The following is a 14,656-nucleotide window of genomic DNA, read 5'->3' as shown; positions in this document are numbered from 1 at the left end:
AACACGGTCCTCTGAGTGGCCCAAACCCGGCCCTCTGAGTGCGCCAAAACCTGGCCCTCTGAGTGACACTCACACTGACCCTGACACTCACTCACACTCACCATGACACTCACTCACACTGACCCTAACACTCACACTGACCCCGACACTCACCCTGACACTCACGCTGACACTCACCCTGACACTCACTCACACTACGCCGACACTCACTCACACTGACCCTGGCACTCACACTGACCCTCACTCACACTGACCCTGACACTCACTCACTCTGACCCTGACACACACTCACACGGACCACACTCACACTGACCCTCACTCACACTGACTGACACTCACGCTGACCATTATAACCAGTGCAATACACCAGTATGGGTCAGTATGATGTCTCAGAATAACTCACTAAGAAAATGTCTCTTTATAACCAGGCTGTCTCTTGCTGTCTCTCAGGAGTTCGTCCTGCAATATCTGTCTCTTTATAACCTGGCTGTCTCTCAGGAGTTCGTCCTGCAGTATCTGTCTCTTTATAACCTGGCTGTCTCTCAGGAGTTCGTCCTGCAATATCTGTCTCTTTATAACCTGGCTGTCTCTTGCTGTCTCTTAGGAGTTCATCCTGCAGTGTCTGTCTCTTTATAACCTGGCTGTCTCTTGCTGTCTCTTAGGAGTTCATCCTGCAGTGTCTGTCTCTTTATAACCTGGCTGTCTCTTGCTGTCTCTCAGGAATTCGTCCTGCAGTGTCTGTCTCTTTATAACCTGGCTGTCTCTTGCTGTTTCTCAGGAATTCGTCCTGCAGTGTCTGTCTCTTTATAACCTGGCTGTCTCTTAGGAGTTCATCCTGCAGTATCTATCTCTTTATAACCTGGCTGTCTCTTGCTGTCTCTCAGGAGTTCATCCTGCAGTATCTGTCTCTTTATAACCTGGCTGTCTCTTGCTGTCTCTCAGGAGTTTGTCCTGCAGTATCTGTCTCTTTATAACCAGGCTGTCTCTTGCTGTCTCTCAGGAGTTCGTCCTGCAGTATCTGTCTCTTTATAACCAGGCTGTCTCTTGCTGTCTCTCAGGATTTCATCCTGCAGTATCTGTCTCTTTATAACCTGGCTGTCTCTTGCTGTCTCTCAGGAGTTCGTCCTGCAGTATCTGTCTCTTTATAACCAGGCTGTCTCTTGCTGTCTCTCAGGAGTTCGTCCTGCAGTGTCTCTCGACGCGCCCTGACCAGCGCCCCAGTGCACATAACCTGCTGTTTCACCGCGTGCTGTTTGAGGTCCATTCCCTGAAACTGCTGACAGCGCACTGCTTTCTGAATACGCAGTGTGAGTCTGACACACACACTGACACACACACACACACACACACACACACACACACACACACACTGCTTTCTGAATACGCAGTGTGAGTCTGACACACTGACACACACACACACACTGCTTTCTGAATACGCAGTGTGAGTCTGACACACTGACACACACACACACACACACTGCTTTCTGAATACGCAGTGTGAGTCTGACACACTGACACACACACACACACACACACACACACACACTGCTTTCTGAATACGCAGTGTGAGTCTGACACACTGACACACACACACACACAGCTTTCTGAATACGCAGTGTGAGTCTGACACACACACACACACACACACACACACACACACACACACACACACACACACACTGCTTTCTGAATACGCAGTGTGAGTCTGACACACACACACACACACACACACACACACACACACACACACACACACACTGCTTTCTGAATACGCAGTGTGAGTCTGACACACACACACACACACACACACACACACACACACACACACACTGCTTTCTGAATACGCAGTGTGAGTCTGACACACACACACACACACACACACACACACTGCTTTCTGAATACGCAGTGTGAGTCTGACACACACACACACACACGGCTTTCTGAATACGCAGTGGGAGTCTGACACACACACACACACACACACACACTGCTTTCTGAATACGCAGTGTGAGTCTGACACACACACACACACACACTGCTTTCTGTATACGCAGTGTGAGTCTGACACACACACACACATACACTGCTTTCTGAATACGCAGTGTGAGTCTGACACACACACACACACACACACTGCTTTCTGAATACGCAGTGTGAGTCTGACACGCACACACACACACACACACACAGCTTTCTGAAAACGCAGTGTGAGTCTGACACATTCACGCACACACACTGCTTTCTGAATACGCAGTGTGAGTCTGACACACACACACACACTGCTTTCTGAATACGCAGTGTGAGTCTGACACACACACACACACACTGCTTTCTGAATACGCAGTGTGCGTCTGACACACACACACACACACACACACACACACTGCTTTCTGAATACGCAGTGTGAGTCTGACACACACACACACACTGCTTTCTGAATACGCAGTGTGAGTCTGACACACACACTGAGTCTGACACATACTGACAAACACACACACTGCTTTCTGAATACGCAGTGTCAGTCTGACACATAGTTACATAGTAGATGTGGTTGAAAAAAGACATAGGTCCATCAAGTTCAACCTATGCTAAATTTAGACAACCGATACTTTATCCTATATCTATACTTACTTATTGATCCAGAGGAAGGCAAACAAAAAACCGCATTAAGGGGAAAAATAAATTCCTTCCTGACTCCAAGAATTGGCAATCGGATTAATCCCTGGATCAACATCCTTCCCATGTATACTTATTTGGTATATCCCTGTACACCTTTCCCATCTAAAAAGATGTCCAACCTTTTTTTGAACAAATCTATTGTATCTGCCATCACAGTCTCCATGGGTAATGAATTCCACACTGTAACTGCCCTTACTGTAAAGAACCCTTTCCTTTGTTGCTGGTGAAATTTCCTTTCCTCCAACCATAAGGGATGGCCCCGAGTCCTTTGTACTGCCCGTGGGATGAATAGTTCTTTTGAAAGCTCCTGGTATTGTCCCTGAATATATTTGTATATAGTTATCATATCCCCTCTTAGACGCCTCTTTTCTAATGTAAATAAATCTAATTTAGCTAGCCTCTCCTCATAAGTTAGAATGTCCATCCCCTTTATTAATTTGGTGGCTCTTCACACACAGCTTTCTGAATACGCAGTGTGAGTCTGACACACACACACACACACACACACACTGCTTTCTGAATACGCAGTGTGAGTCTGACACACACACACACACACACTGAAACACCACACTGCTTTCTGAATACGCAGTGTGAGTCTGACACACACACACACTGAAACACCACACTGCTTTCTGAATACACAGTGTGAGCCTGGCACACACACACAGTTTCTGAATACGCAATGTGAGTGATACACACACACAAACTGCTTTCTGAATACAAAAAGAAAAAGTATGCGCAGTCCCAACAGATCCCTCTGCATCCAGAAAGCGATGGTGTCCCTCTGCTGCTCCCCCTCCCCCGTGATCAGCGGGGTCAGACCAGAACATATACACAAAAAGGAAGCGCAAGAAAGGGAAAACCAGCAGTCAAAATGGAAAAACTTTATTAATTGACTCAACATTGCCTACTAAACATCACATACAGATACACGATGAATATAAAGTAAATGGATCCTAATAGATCCAGTGACCCACCCAGTCAGAGCACTAGTGGAGGTTCCCCAAGTCACATCCCCACAGAACTAGAGGTGCAATAGTTCCGGGTGTAAAATGATGTTGCTGTTTACACGTGAAGGGCAACGCGCCCCGTGCAGGACTGGTCAGTATCCGCAGCTGGCTGGGCTGCCGTCGGCACGTCCGCTCCCCGCTGCGTGATGACGTGATCTGACTGTGTGGGTCAGTAGATCTACTAGGATCCATTTATTTTATATTCATCATGTGTATTTATATGTGATTTTTAGTATGCAATTTTGAGTCAATTTATAAAGTATTTCAATTTTGGCTGATGGTTTTACCTTTTTTGCGCTTCCTTTTTGTGTATGCTTTCTGAATACACAGTGAGAGTCTGGCACACACACACAAACACACACTACTTTCTGAATACACAGTGAGAGTCTGGCACACACACACAAACACACACTACTTTCTGAATACACAGTGAGAGTCTGGCACACACACACAAACACACACTACTTTCTGAATACACAGTGAGAGTCTGGCACACACACACAAACACACACTACTTTCTGAGTACGCAGTGTGAGTCTGACACACCACACACACACACTGCTTTCTGAATACACAGTGAGAGTCTGGCACACACACACAAACACACACTACTTTCTGAATACACAGTGAGAGTCTGGCACACACACACAAACACACACTACTTTCTGAATATGCAGTGTGAGTCTGACACACCACACACACACACTACTTTCTGAATACACAGTGAGAGTCTGGCACACACACACAAACACACACTACTTTCTGAATACGTAGTGTGAGTCTGACACACCACACACACTGCTTTCTGAATATGCAGTGTGAGTCTGACACACACACACACTGCAAGTCTGATATATATATCAGACTCGCAGTGTGTGTGTGTGTGTGTGTGTGTGTGTGTGTGTGTGTGTGTGTGTGTGTGTGTGTGTCATACTCTCACTGTGTATTCAGAAAGCAGTGTGTGTATATATACGGAACCTTTCTCAGGGGTGATGCAACATACAAATGACAGACAGGACACGTATGTCAGAAAAACATACATAAAATCACCTGTGCATAATTACCTAATCGTAGCAAGCCCGCATATACAGTATATATGGGGGAGAAGGGTGCTCCAATGTCAGGGAAAGCTTATCAATCCATAAATCTTAACAGAACTCTTGTATACAACTATATAACGGAGTGGGTATAAATGACCTGTGAGTCACCAGTAAAAACCAAAATCACTTCTCCTGGGGGGGGACATAACAGAATGAATATATCACCTCAAGGTCACCTCATTGGAGGAATGCAGGTACAGGTACTCATCAATAATGATCATGATATCGAAATGAGAATGCAAACTTTGTAATCTTACCCACTCCTATAGTCTGAGAGAGTCCAATGTGGCGTGCCAGCCGTCCATGCAGGAATCAAAAGTAGAAGAGAGAGCGAAAAAAGCGCACTTTCGGACAACGCGTTTCGGACAACAAAGTCCTTTATCAAGGAGTATATATATATATATACACACACACACACACACTGTTTTCTGAATACGCATTATGAGTCCTTCCCCTCCCACCCCCTTCATGCCCCTAGTTACAATCTCTCTCCCCCTCAGACATCATGCAGGACAGTCTTCTGGAGGAGAAGACCAAGCTGATTGACCCGCACGCTGTGATGGCCTCCGTACCATGTAAGGGCCACCCTGATACACTGTGGAGGTGAGTGCAAAGCATTCTGGGTAACGTATGTGGCAGATACCTGGAGGAGGCACCTGGGTCCTTGGCTCACGTCTAAAGTGGCGGAAGGCAATAAGGCACTGCCGTAAAACACCACCTGAAACGCCAAACCTCAAAGGGACATGTCAAGTCTCCCGAAGGGCTGTTTTATTGTTATATTAAATATAAGAGCATCTATTTCATGTGGAATATTATTATGTGTACGGTACAGCTGCGGTGAAGTACACGGAGGGCGCTATACCAATAAAGATAGAACGGCTACATTTGTATATACACACAAACAATACATTTAACACCACTTAGATACTGAAGGAGTTTCCAGTTCTAATACGCGATGTCTTCAAAAATAAAACTGGTCCCGTGTCCGGCTGAAAGGTGGCTAAACGGTGGGACCATTACGCTGTTTGCAGACTTTGCGTACCCTCAGGATGTCCCTACCGAGCAGCAGCAAGATCTTGGCGCCTTGCTCTATCGGCGGGATGCGATCAGCTATTCCCCTGAGGTGTGGGTGATGGCATGCCACGTCTGGTGTAAGAATCTCATTCCTGTTTGCCGCCATGTGATTGCACTTGATGAGTGTGGGAGAGCTATCTTCACTCTGTTGTCCACTGAACGTATGATGTAGCCATTTGCTCTCCTCCCTGTTGTCTCAGTTAGCCCTGCGCAGGTTCTGAGGGTGTAGGGTGAGGCATTGTCTTGTGCGTTGAACAAGCTGAAGAATTCCGTCTTCGCCAATGATCTGTTACTTTGATCGTCGATGATTGCATACATCCGGATAGCCCTCTCAGGTTGTCCCTGGGGGTGCACTGCGACAAGGCATATTTTGGAGCAGGACCTTTTGTCACATCCTTTTCCGCAAACCTCGGTGCGCTGAGACGTGACAGATGTTGGCTCTCCTTCCTCCCCGCCATGCTCCGCTACGGAGAATGGGTTGTTGAGTTGGTGAAGTGTCAGCGCCTCTGGATGTAGCGATGTTACATGCTTGTCACTCTTGCACACTGCACAATTGATGGTTTCTTTACAGTCTTTGGCTAGTTGGGTTGTGGAAACGCAGCACTTGAAGCAAACTCCAAACTCTCTGAGTAAGATCTTGCATTCCTCTATGGACTTCATCCTGAACCCGTTACACTTGTTGAGTGGGTTTGGCTTCTTGTGTATGGGGCTTTCCTTGTTTGGATCCCCAGTCTCCCTGCTTGGAGTGGCAGAATGATTGGGACGTGTAGATGTTTCAGGAGACACGTCTGTCCTGTGGACCGAGATAGGCGTTCTGGCGCTGCCGTATCTTTTCACCGGTCCTTCATTCTTTAGGTCGCTCGCACTGGGTGCAGTTGGTGTCCCTAGGATAAAGCCGGGATTGTTTCTTGTCCTTGCTGCTTTGCGAATGAAGCTCAAAAAGAATGAGAAGGGGGGGGGGGGGTAGGCGACTTGTTTCTCCCTTTTGTATTTTGAGCCCTGCAAAGTCCATTTTTCTTGGAGGTAGCTACTCCAAGATGGGTCTCACTCCGCGAGCGGAGTCTAGGACGTTGAGACCTGTTAGGGATTGGTCTGTTCTTGCAGACTCCAACTCCTGCAGCAGATTCCCGAGTTCTCGCAATTTCGAGTAGTCTTTGGTGGTGATTCTGGGAAAGTTGTCGACTCTCTTGAAGAGCGCGTCTTCGACTGCTTCGGGGCTACCGTAGCACTCCTCTAGCCTTTCCCGTACTAAGTCGAGATCTATTTGGGGGTGGTTCACGTTCGCTGCCCTGAGCCTCTTCTCATATTCTATGGATTCTCTCCCCAGCCATTTGGTTAGTAGGCTGAGTTCTTCCCTTGCGGAGAAGCCCAGACTCTTGAATGTGAACTTCCATATTCTGTCGTTTTCAGGACGGTCGAAGTTGGTAAGTCCTGTTTCCACCATGCCACGCCGGATCATGTACATGTCTGTTAGGCCTGATGCATCGGTGTGTTGGTCGCGTTCTGATATGGTTGCCGGGAGGGGACTTGCGGTCGTCTCTCCCTTGGTGTGGACGTGTGATGACTGCTGGTTAGTGTGAGGAGCTGTGTCTCTCCGCGTCGGCATACCTGGATTGCGAGCCGGTTGTAGTGCATCTGTATGCGTGCCGGCGTGTGGATCACTGTTGCGGCTGTGGCTATCCCAGGTAGCGTGTAGCCTTGAAAGAACAGCATCTTCTCCACGTGGACCTAGCAAGTCTTCGGCATCTGTGATGTCACCCTTGTCGTGTTGAGATGGCGCACTGGTGTTTACGCTGAGGAGGTTCCTCACATAGTCTTCAGTGCGTTGGGTTCGATTCTCTAAGGCTATTCGACTGTACGGTTGCTCCCCGCTGTCCTGTGGCGCAGCTGCTTCTAAGACTTCCGCTATGGCGGCGGCTGCATCCTCTTCCTTGCCTAGGGCTTCTAAGTTCGCGTCCAAATCGGCCTTCCTACGCGCAACGGCGGCGGCTGTCTGCTCCTCCTCCTCTTTGCGCGCTCTTTCTGCCCTTATGGATGCCTCTTTCCTTCCATATTCGGCCCTAGCGCGTGCGGCCTCTGCGGTGGCTCACGCCTGGGTGGCCTTTGCGCTTGCGTTGGACACGTTAGATTGCGCTGATTTCGCTGACCTTGATGAATGCCTGGATGCGCTGGAGCGCTGTGATGCGGTCTCCATCAAAAGGTCTTTTCTCTGATCTTCTGCTTCCGCGATAGCGGTCTGTACTACGCCGTCACGTTCTTGGTCTGCGGCCTTTTGCGGCAGGGTTCTTCTTCCCTGGGTTTTATGGACCGCTGGTTGTAGCACTGTGACGGTATTGTGGATGCACTTATAGCAAAACGCAGCTTGCTTGGTGGTGACGTAGGATCTATATCTGGACTGAATCACACAAGCAGCTTCCTTAATTCTTCTGTAGTATCTTTGCTGCAGACACTTCGTAACATGTTACTGGACCACAATTATAACTTGTTTTAAATGTTCCTACCTCTTCCCTTGTAGTTGCATTCTCCACATTGACTGGAGAAGGCAGGCTGGTTTATTTTGGCGATTAAACCTGGCGAGTTTTAATCCCTCGGTAAGCAGCCTGTATGATGAGTGTCGCAGAGTGTTTTCGCAAATACCTATCTCTCTCCAACCTTCCTTGGCTGAGAGCTCGGCCAAATTTCTGGAGATTTATCTCGCTTTTCTTCTTTCTTTCAGAGTCTGCTCTGATCTGAGGGAGTTCCGATTGCAGACACAGGAATTTGCTCTTTTCCTGGTGAAGAGCGCCCTCTGCTTCTTCCTGTGCTAACTGCACTTCCAACTGTTATTGTTGGATTTGGTTCTTTACCTATTTGTCTTTGTAAAGCTTCTCCTTTCCTACAGTGACTTCATTAGTCAGATATGAGACTTCCTCTGTCAGGTTTCTGTTTTCTCTTTTTACTGTCTCTATAACACTCAGGACCTTTCCGTAATCATCCTTCAATTTACACACCTCTGTGTTGAGAGTTTGGATGTCCTGGTGTGAGGCTTCTAGCTCTGTGATGAGAGTTTGGATGTCCTGGTGTGAGACTTCTAGCTCTGTGTTGAGAGTTTGGATGTCCTGGTGTGAGGCTTCTAGCTCTGTGCTGAGAGTTTGGATGTCCTGGTGTGAGACTTCTAGCTCTGTGCTGAGAGTTTGGATGTCCTGGTGTGAGACTTCTAGCTCTGTGTTGAGAGAGTGAAGCTTCTTCTTGGAGACTTTCAGATCAGTACTGAGACTACGAACCTCTTTTTGAGAGACTTCCAGCTCTTTTTCCCGAGACTGTGAATCTCTTTCTAAGAGTCTCCCAGTTCTGCACCGAGTCGGTGAAATTCCCTTTGAGAAATTTCCAGTTTTGTGAGACCGCTGACTTCCTGGTGAGAGACATCCAGCTCTATGCTGAGTGTGAATCTCTTTCTGAAAGATTTCCAGCTCTGTACTGAGACTGCGAATCTCTTTCCGAGAGACTCCCAGGTCTGTGCTGAAACTGATGGCTTTCTTCTGAGCCTCCTCATACCTCTGCTTCCCGTCAGCAATAGCTTTGTCAGAGCGGCTCTGTTTCTTGACCATGGTGGTAATAATAGCGTTCTCCATCTTCAGCTCAGTCGTCAGGTCTTCGAAGTCGCTACGCAAGCGACAGTCAAAGGCATGTGTGAGCAGACCACTCTCTGGCTTCTATCTCCTTTTCCTTTTGTTAACAGTGGAGATTACCATCTGCCCGCTACATACTAACCCACAGCAACACGACCACCCATCCCCTACATACTAACGCACAGCAACACGACCACCCATCCCCTACATACTAACCCACAGCAACACGACCACCCATCCCCTACATACTAACCCACAGCAACACGACCACCCAGCCCCTACATACTAACCCACAGCAACACGACAACCCAGCCCCTACACACTAACCCACAGCAACACGACCACCCAGCCCCTACATACTAACCCACAGCAACACGACCACCGAGCCCCTACATACTAACCCACAGCAACACGACCACCCAGCCCCTACATACTAATCCACAGAAACATAGCTCTGCCCCTCTGAACTGGTGACCTAATCACTAGACCTGAAAGAGACGTATTTGAGGGGCTCCCAATAGGCAGATTCTCTGAAGTCCGAATGGAAACCAGCTCTGTGCTGCCTGGTCGGAGGGGGGAGTAAGAGAGAATATAGGGAAGGAGTGGCTGTGTGGACACTTTATTGCAGGCTTTGGGCCTTGCAAAATAAAATCTACATTACAAATAACCAGGAATGAAATATACACAAATAAGGTTGGAAATCTGCTTTAATCACCATCACATGGAGATTACCTTCAAAACAGGCCATAGCGGCCAACTCCAGTCCTCACGGGCCACCAACACGGCCAGTTTTCAGGATATCCCTGCTTCAGCACAGGTGAAGCAGGGATATCCTGAAAAACGTAACCTGTTGGCCCTAGAATGAAGTGGAAGCCAATGGGTGTCCCTCTTCACCTCCCCACATCTCACCACGTACCCCTCTCCGCCAGGTACTCCCAAGTCTCCGCCATGGAGTTGGACAAGTTTCTGGAAGATGTCAGGTAAGAGATCATTTATCTCACATCATACGCCCCAAAATATACCTGCAGCCAGGACCGCCGACAGGGGGCGGGAAAAGTACCAGACCTCGTCGGTGCTTGATGTGTCACGCGTGCATCTTTAATTAGCCGATATTTACTCATTTACCGCTTATTTTAGATACTTTGGTTAACTTTAACGCTCCTGCATGTGTCATTCGGCGGGGGCATATTAATTTGCATGCTCGTTAGCGAAATCTAGCCCACGCTTATCACTACGATAAATAGGAGTTATCACTGCGTTATTTAGGCGTCAAACCGTGAGTAAATACGGCGGGGAAAAAGAACACATTTTGCAGAACAATATTTTGTGGATATCAATTTCTATGTTTAGTAAATGTAGGGCTGTCTCTATCTCCAACTTTCTGTCTCTCCGTCTCTCTCCCTCACTCTCTTTGTCTCCCTCTTTGTGTCTCTGACTGTCTTGGTCTGTCTGTCTCCCTCTCTATCTCACTCCCTCTTTGTCTCTCTCCTTGTCTGTCTGTCTCTTTCCCTCCCTCTCTGTCTTTCTTTCTCTTCCTCTCTGTCTGTCTCCCTCTCTGTCTCTCTCCCTCCTTCTCTGTCTGTCTCTCTCCCTGCCTCTCTGTCTCTCTCCCTCCCTCTCTGTCTCTCTCCCTGCCTCTCTGTCTCTCTCCCTCCCTCTCTGTCTCTCTCCCTCTCTCTCTCCCTCCCTCTCTGTCTCTCTCCCTCCCTCTCTGTCTTTCTTTCTCTTCCTCTCTGTCTCTCACTGTCTCTGTCTGTCTCTCTCCCTGCCTCTCTGTCTCTCTCCCTCCCTCTCTGTCTCTCTCCCTCTCTCTCTCCCTCCCTCTCTGTCTCTCTCCCTCCCTCTCTGTCTTTCTTTCTCTTCCTCTCTGTCTCTCACTGTCTCTGTCTGTCTCCCTCTCTGTCTCTCTCCCTGCCTCTCTGTCTCTCTCCCTCCCTCTCTGTCTCTCTCCCTCTCTGTCTCTCTCCCTCCCTCTCTGTCTCTCTCCCTCCCTCTCTGTCTTTCTTTCTCTTCCTCTCTGTCTCTCACTGTCTCTGTCTGTCTCCCTCTCTGTCTCTCTCCCTCCCTCTCTGTCTCTCTCCCTCCCTCTCTGTCTTTCTTTCTCTTCCTCTTTGTCTCTCTCCCTCCATCTCTGTCTGTCTCTGTCTTCGTCTCTGTCTGCCTGTCTCTCTTTCTCTTCCTCTCTGTCGCTCTCCCTGCCTTTTTTCTTTTGCTCTCTCCTCCCCTTTCTCACTCTCTGTCTCTCTCTCATGGTTTTATCTCTGGTTGTCTCTTAGGAATGGAATCTACCCACTCATGAACTTTGCCGTCTCCCGGCCTCATGTCCTGCCACGGGCGCTCTCGCAGTCCCAGGAGGACATACAGACCACGAAGACCCCCACCCCTGAACCAGTGGAAGTAGAGACCAGGAAGGTAACCAAGGCCCCCTGTTTAACAAGGTTTAAATCCCATTCATTTGACCAGAGTGACAGCAGGGGCACAAGCCAGCATATTATATATAGGAGCCCAGAGAGGCAGCAGGGGCACAAGCCAGCATATTATATATAGGAGCCCAGAGAGACAGCAGGGGCACAAGCCAGCATATTATATATAGGAGCCCAGAGAGGCAGCAGGGGCACAAGCCAGCATATTATATATAGGAGCCCAGAGAGGCAGCAGGGGCACAAGCCAGCATATTATATATAGGAGCCCAGAGAGGCAGCAGGGGCACAAGCCAGCATATTATATATAGGAGCCCAGAGAGGCAGCAGGGACACAAGCCAGCATATTATATATAGGAGCCCAGAGAGGCAGCAGGGGCACAAGCCAGCATATTATATATAGGAGCCCAGAGAGGCAGCAGGGGCACAAGCCAGCATATTATATATAGGAGCCCAGAGAGGCAGCAGGGGCACAAGCCAGCATATTATATATAGGAGCCCAGAGAGGCAGCAGGGGCACAAGCCAGTATATTATATATAGGAGCCCAGAGAGGCAGCAGGGGCACACGCCAGCAGATTATATATAGGAGCCAAGAGAGGCAGCAGGGGTACAAGCCAGCATATTATATATAGGAGCCCAGAGAGGCAGCAGGGGCACAAGCCAGCATATTATATATAGGAGCCCAGAGAGGCAGCAGGGGCACAAGCCAGCATATTATATATAGGAGCCCAGAGAGGCAGCAGGGCACAAGCCAGCATATTATATATAGGAGCCCAGAGAGGCAGCAGGGCACAAGCCAGCATATTATATATAGGAGCCCAGAGAGGCAGCAGGGGCACAAGCCAGCATATTATATATAGGAACCCAGAGAGACAGCAGGGGCACAAGCCAGCATATTATATATAGGAGCCCAGAGAGGCAGCAGGGGCACAAGCCAGAATATTATATATAGGAGCCCAGAGAGGCAGCAGGGGCACAAGCCAGCATATTATATATAGGAGCCCAGACAGGCAGCAGGGGCACAAGCCAGCATATTATATATAGGAGCCCAGAGAGGCAGCAGGGACACAAGGCCAGCATATTATATATAGGAGCCCAGAGAGGCAGCAGGGGCACAAGCCAGCATATTATATATAGGAGCCCAGAGAGGCAGCAGGGCACAAGCCAGCATATTATATATAGGAGCCCAGAGAGGCAGCAGGGGCACAAGCCAGCATATTATATATAGGAGCCCAGAGAGGCAGCAGGGGCACAAGCCAGCATATTATATATAGGAGCCCAGAGAGGCAGCAGGGCACAAGCCAGCATATTATATATAGGAGCCCAGAGAGGCAGCAGGGCACAAGCCAGCATATTATATATAGGAGCCAAGAGAGGCGCACAGTGACACTGGTCTTGGATGAAAACCCCTATAAGGCCTCGGACGTGGTCAAAAAGACCATACTGAGCCTCGCTGAGGGGAAACATTATCCCTATCAGCGCGGCTTTAGACGGCGCTTCCGCAGGCGTGCGGAGGTGTGCGGAGGCGTGTGGAATTGCAGCCGACAGAGAAATGTAAGTTTTCCCGCTGAGGGAAGCGCAGGGCCGGTCACGTGACTGCCAAAAGCCAATGGCAGTCCGTGACGTCGGCGCCGTGACGTTGGCGTGCTAGCCCCGCCTCCCGCTCCGCCTCCAGCCCCGCCTCCCACCCGGCACACAAGCACGCTCGCTGACGCTCATGCAGGGACACGAAAAATCTCCTGCTTGAGCAGGAGAGCATGAGCGTCAGCGCTGCCCAGCGCTCTTCATATCACCATGTCCCAGGCCTAAGGGAGAACTCATTCTGATTCCATTGACTTGCACAGGGACGAGAGAGAATAATAAGTGTATCATTTTAAACTAAATGACTATTCCCTTATAATTAGGGGGAGAGCATGGGCACGTCTGTCTTCTCAGATATCCACACGGGAGATGCAGATAGCGGCAAAGAAAAGGGAGGGGAGGGGGTGACAGAGAGACTGTGGGTCGCAGGGAGACACAGAGAGAGGGTCGCAGGGAGACGGTGGGTCGCAGGGAGACGGTGGGTCGCAGGGAGACGGTGGGTCGCAGGGAGACGGTGGGTCGCAGGGAGACACAGAGAGAGGGTCGCAGGGAGACGGTGGGTCGCAGGGAGACGGTGGGTCGCAGGGAGACGGTGGGTCGCAGGGAGACTGTGGGTCGCAGGGAGACGGTGGGTCGCAGGGAGACGGTGGGTCGCAGGGAGACGGTGGGTCGCAGGGAGACGGTGGGTCGCAGGGAGACGGAGGGTCACAGGGAGACACAGAGAGGGTTGCAGGGAGACGGTGGGTCGCAGGGAGACGGTGGGTCGCAGGGAGACACAGAGAGGGTCGCAGGGAGACGGAGGGTCGCAGGGAAACAGGGGACAGAGAGAAGGGACAGAAAGAGTGACCAGAGAGAGTGATGGGGTCAGAATGGTGGAGTGACAGAGAGAGTGATGGGGTCAGAATGGTGGAGTGACAGAGAGAGTGCCGGGGGTCAGAATGGTGGAGTGACAGAGAGAGTGCCGGGGTCAGAATGGTGGAGTGACAGAGAGAGTGACGGGGTCAGAATGGTGGAGTGACAGAGAGAGTGCCGGGGTCAGAATGGTGTAGTGACAGAGAGAGTGCCGGGGTCAGAATGGTGGAGTGACAGAGAGAGTGACGGGGTCAGAATGGTGGAGTGACAGAGAGAGTGCCGGGGTCAGAATGGTGTAGTGACAGAGAGAGTGCCGGGGTCAGAATGGTGG

At 49.7% G+C, this 14,656-nt stretch overlaps 1 protein-coding gene across 4 annotated transcripts in view; it reads left to right on the top strand.

The window, feature by feature from the left end:
* Window positions 1-14,656, top strand: part of NRBP2 (nuclear receptor binding protein 2) — a 137,542-nt gene that overhangs the window by 90,058 nt on the left and 32,828 nt on the right. For all 4 annotated transcript variants that reach the window (XR_012790740.1, XM_075581129.1, XM_075581127.1 and 1 more), the window contains exons 12-15: window positions 1,175-1,307; window positions 5,290-5,392; window positions 10,401-10,451; window positions 11,748-11,883. Coding sequence is in view for 3 of the 4 variants with exons in the window: in XM_075581129.1 (XP_075437244.1) it covers window positions 1,175-1,307; window positions 5,290-5,392; window positions 10,401-10,451; window positions 11,748-11,883 (423 nt within the window). In the remaining variant the exon portion in view is untranslated. The remainder of the gene's footprint in view (window positions 1-1,174; window positions 1,308-5,289; window positions 5,393-10,400; window positions 10,452-11,747; window positions 11,884-14,656) is intronic.

The sequence above is a fragment of the Ascaphus truei genome, chromosome 2, assembly GCF_040206685.1.
Source record: "Ascaphus truei isolate aAscTru1 chromosome 2, aAscTru1.hap1, whole genome shotgun sequence".
NCBI lineage: Eukaryota > Metazoa > Chordata > Amphibia > Anura > Ascaphidae > Ascaphus > Ascaphus truei.
Note: the sequence above shows the minus strand (reverse complement) of the source record. Positions and strands in the feature narration are given on the sequence as shown.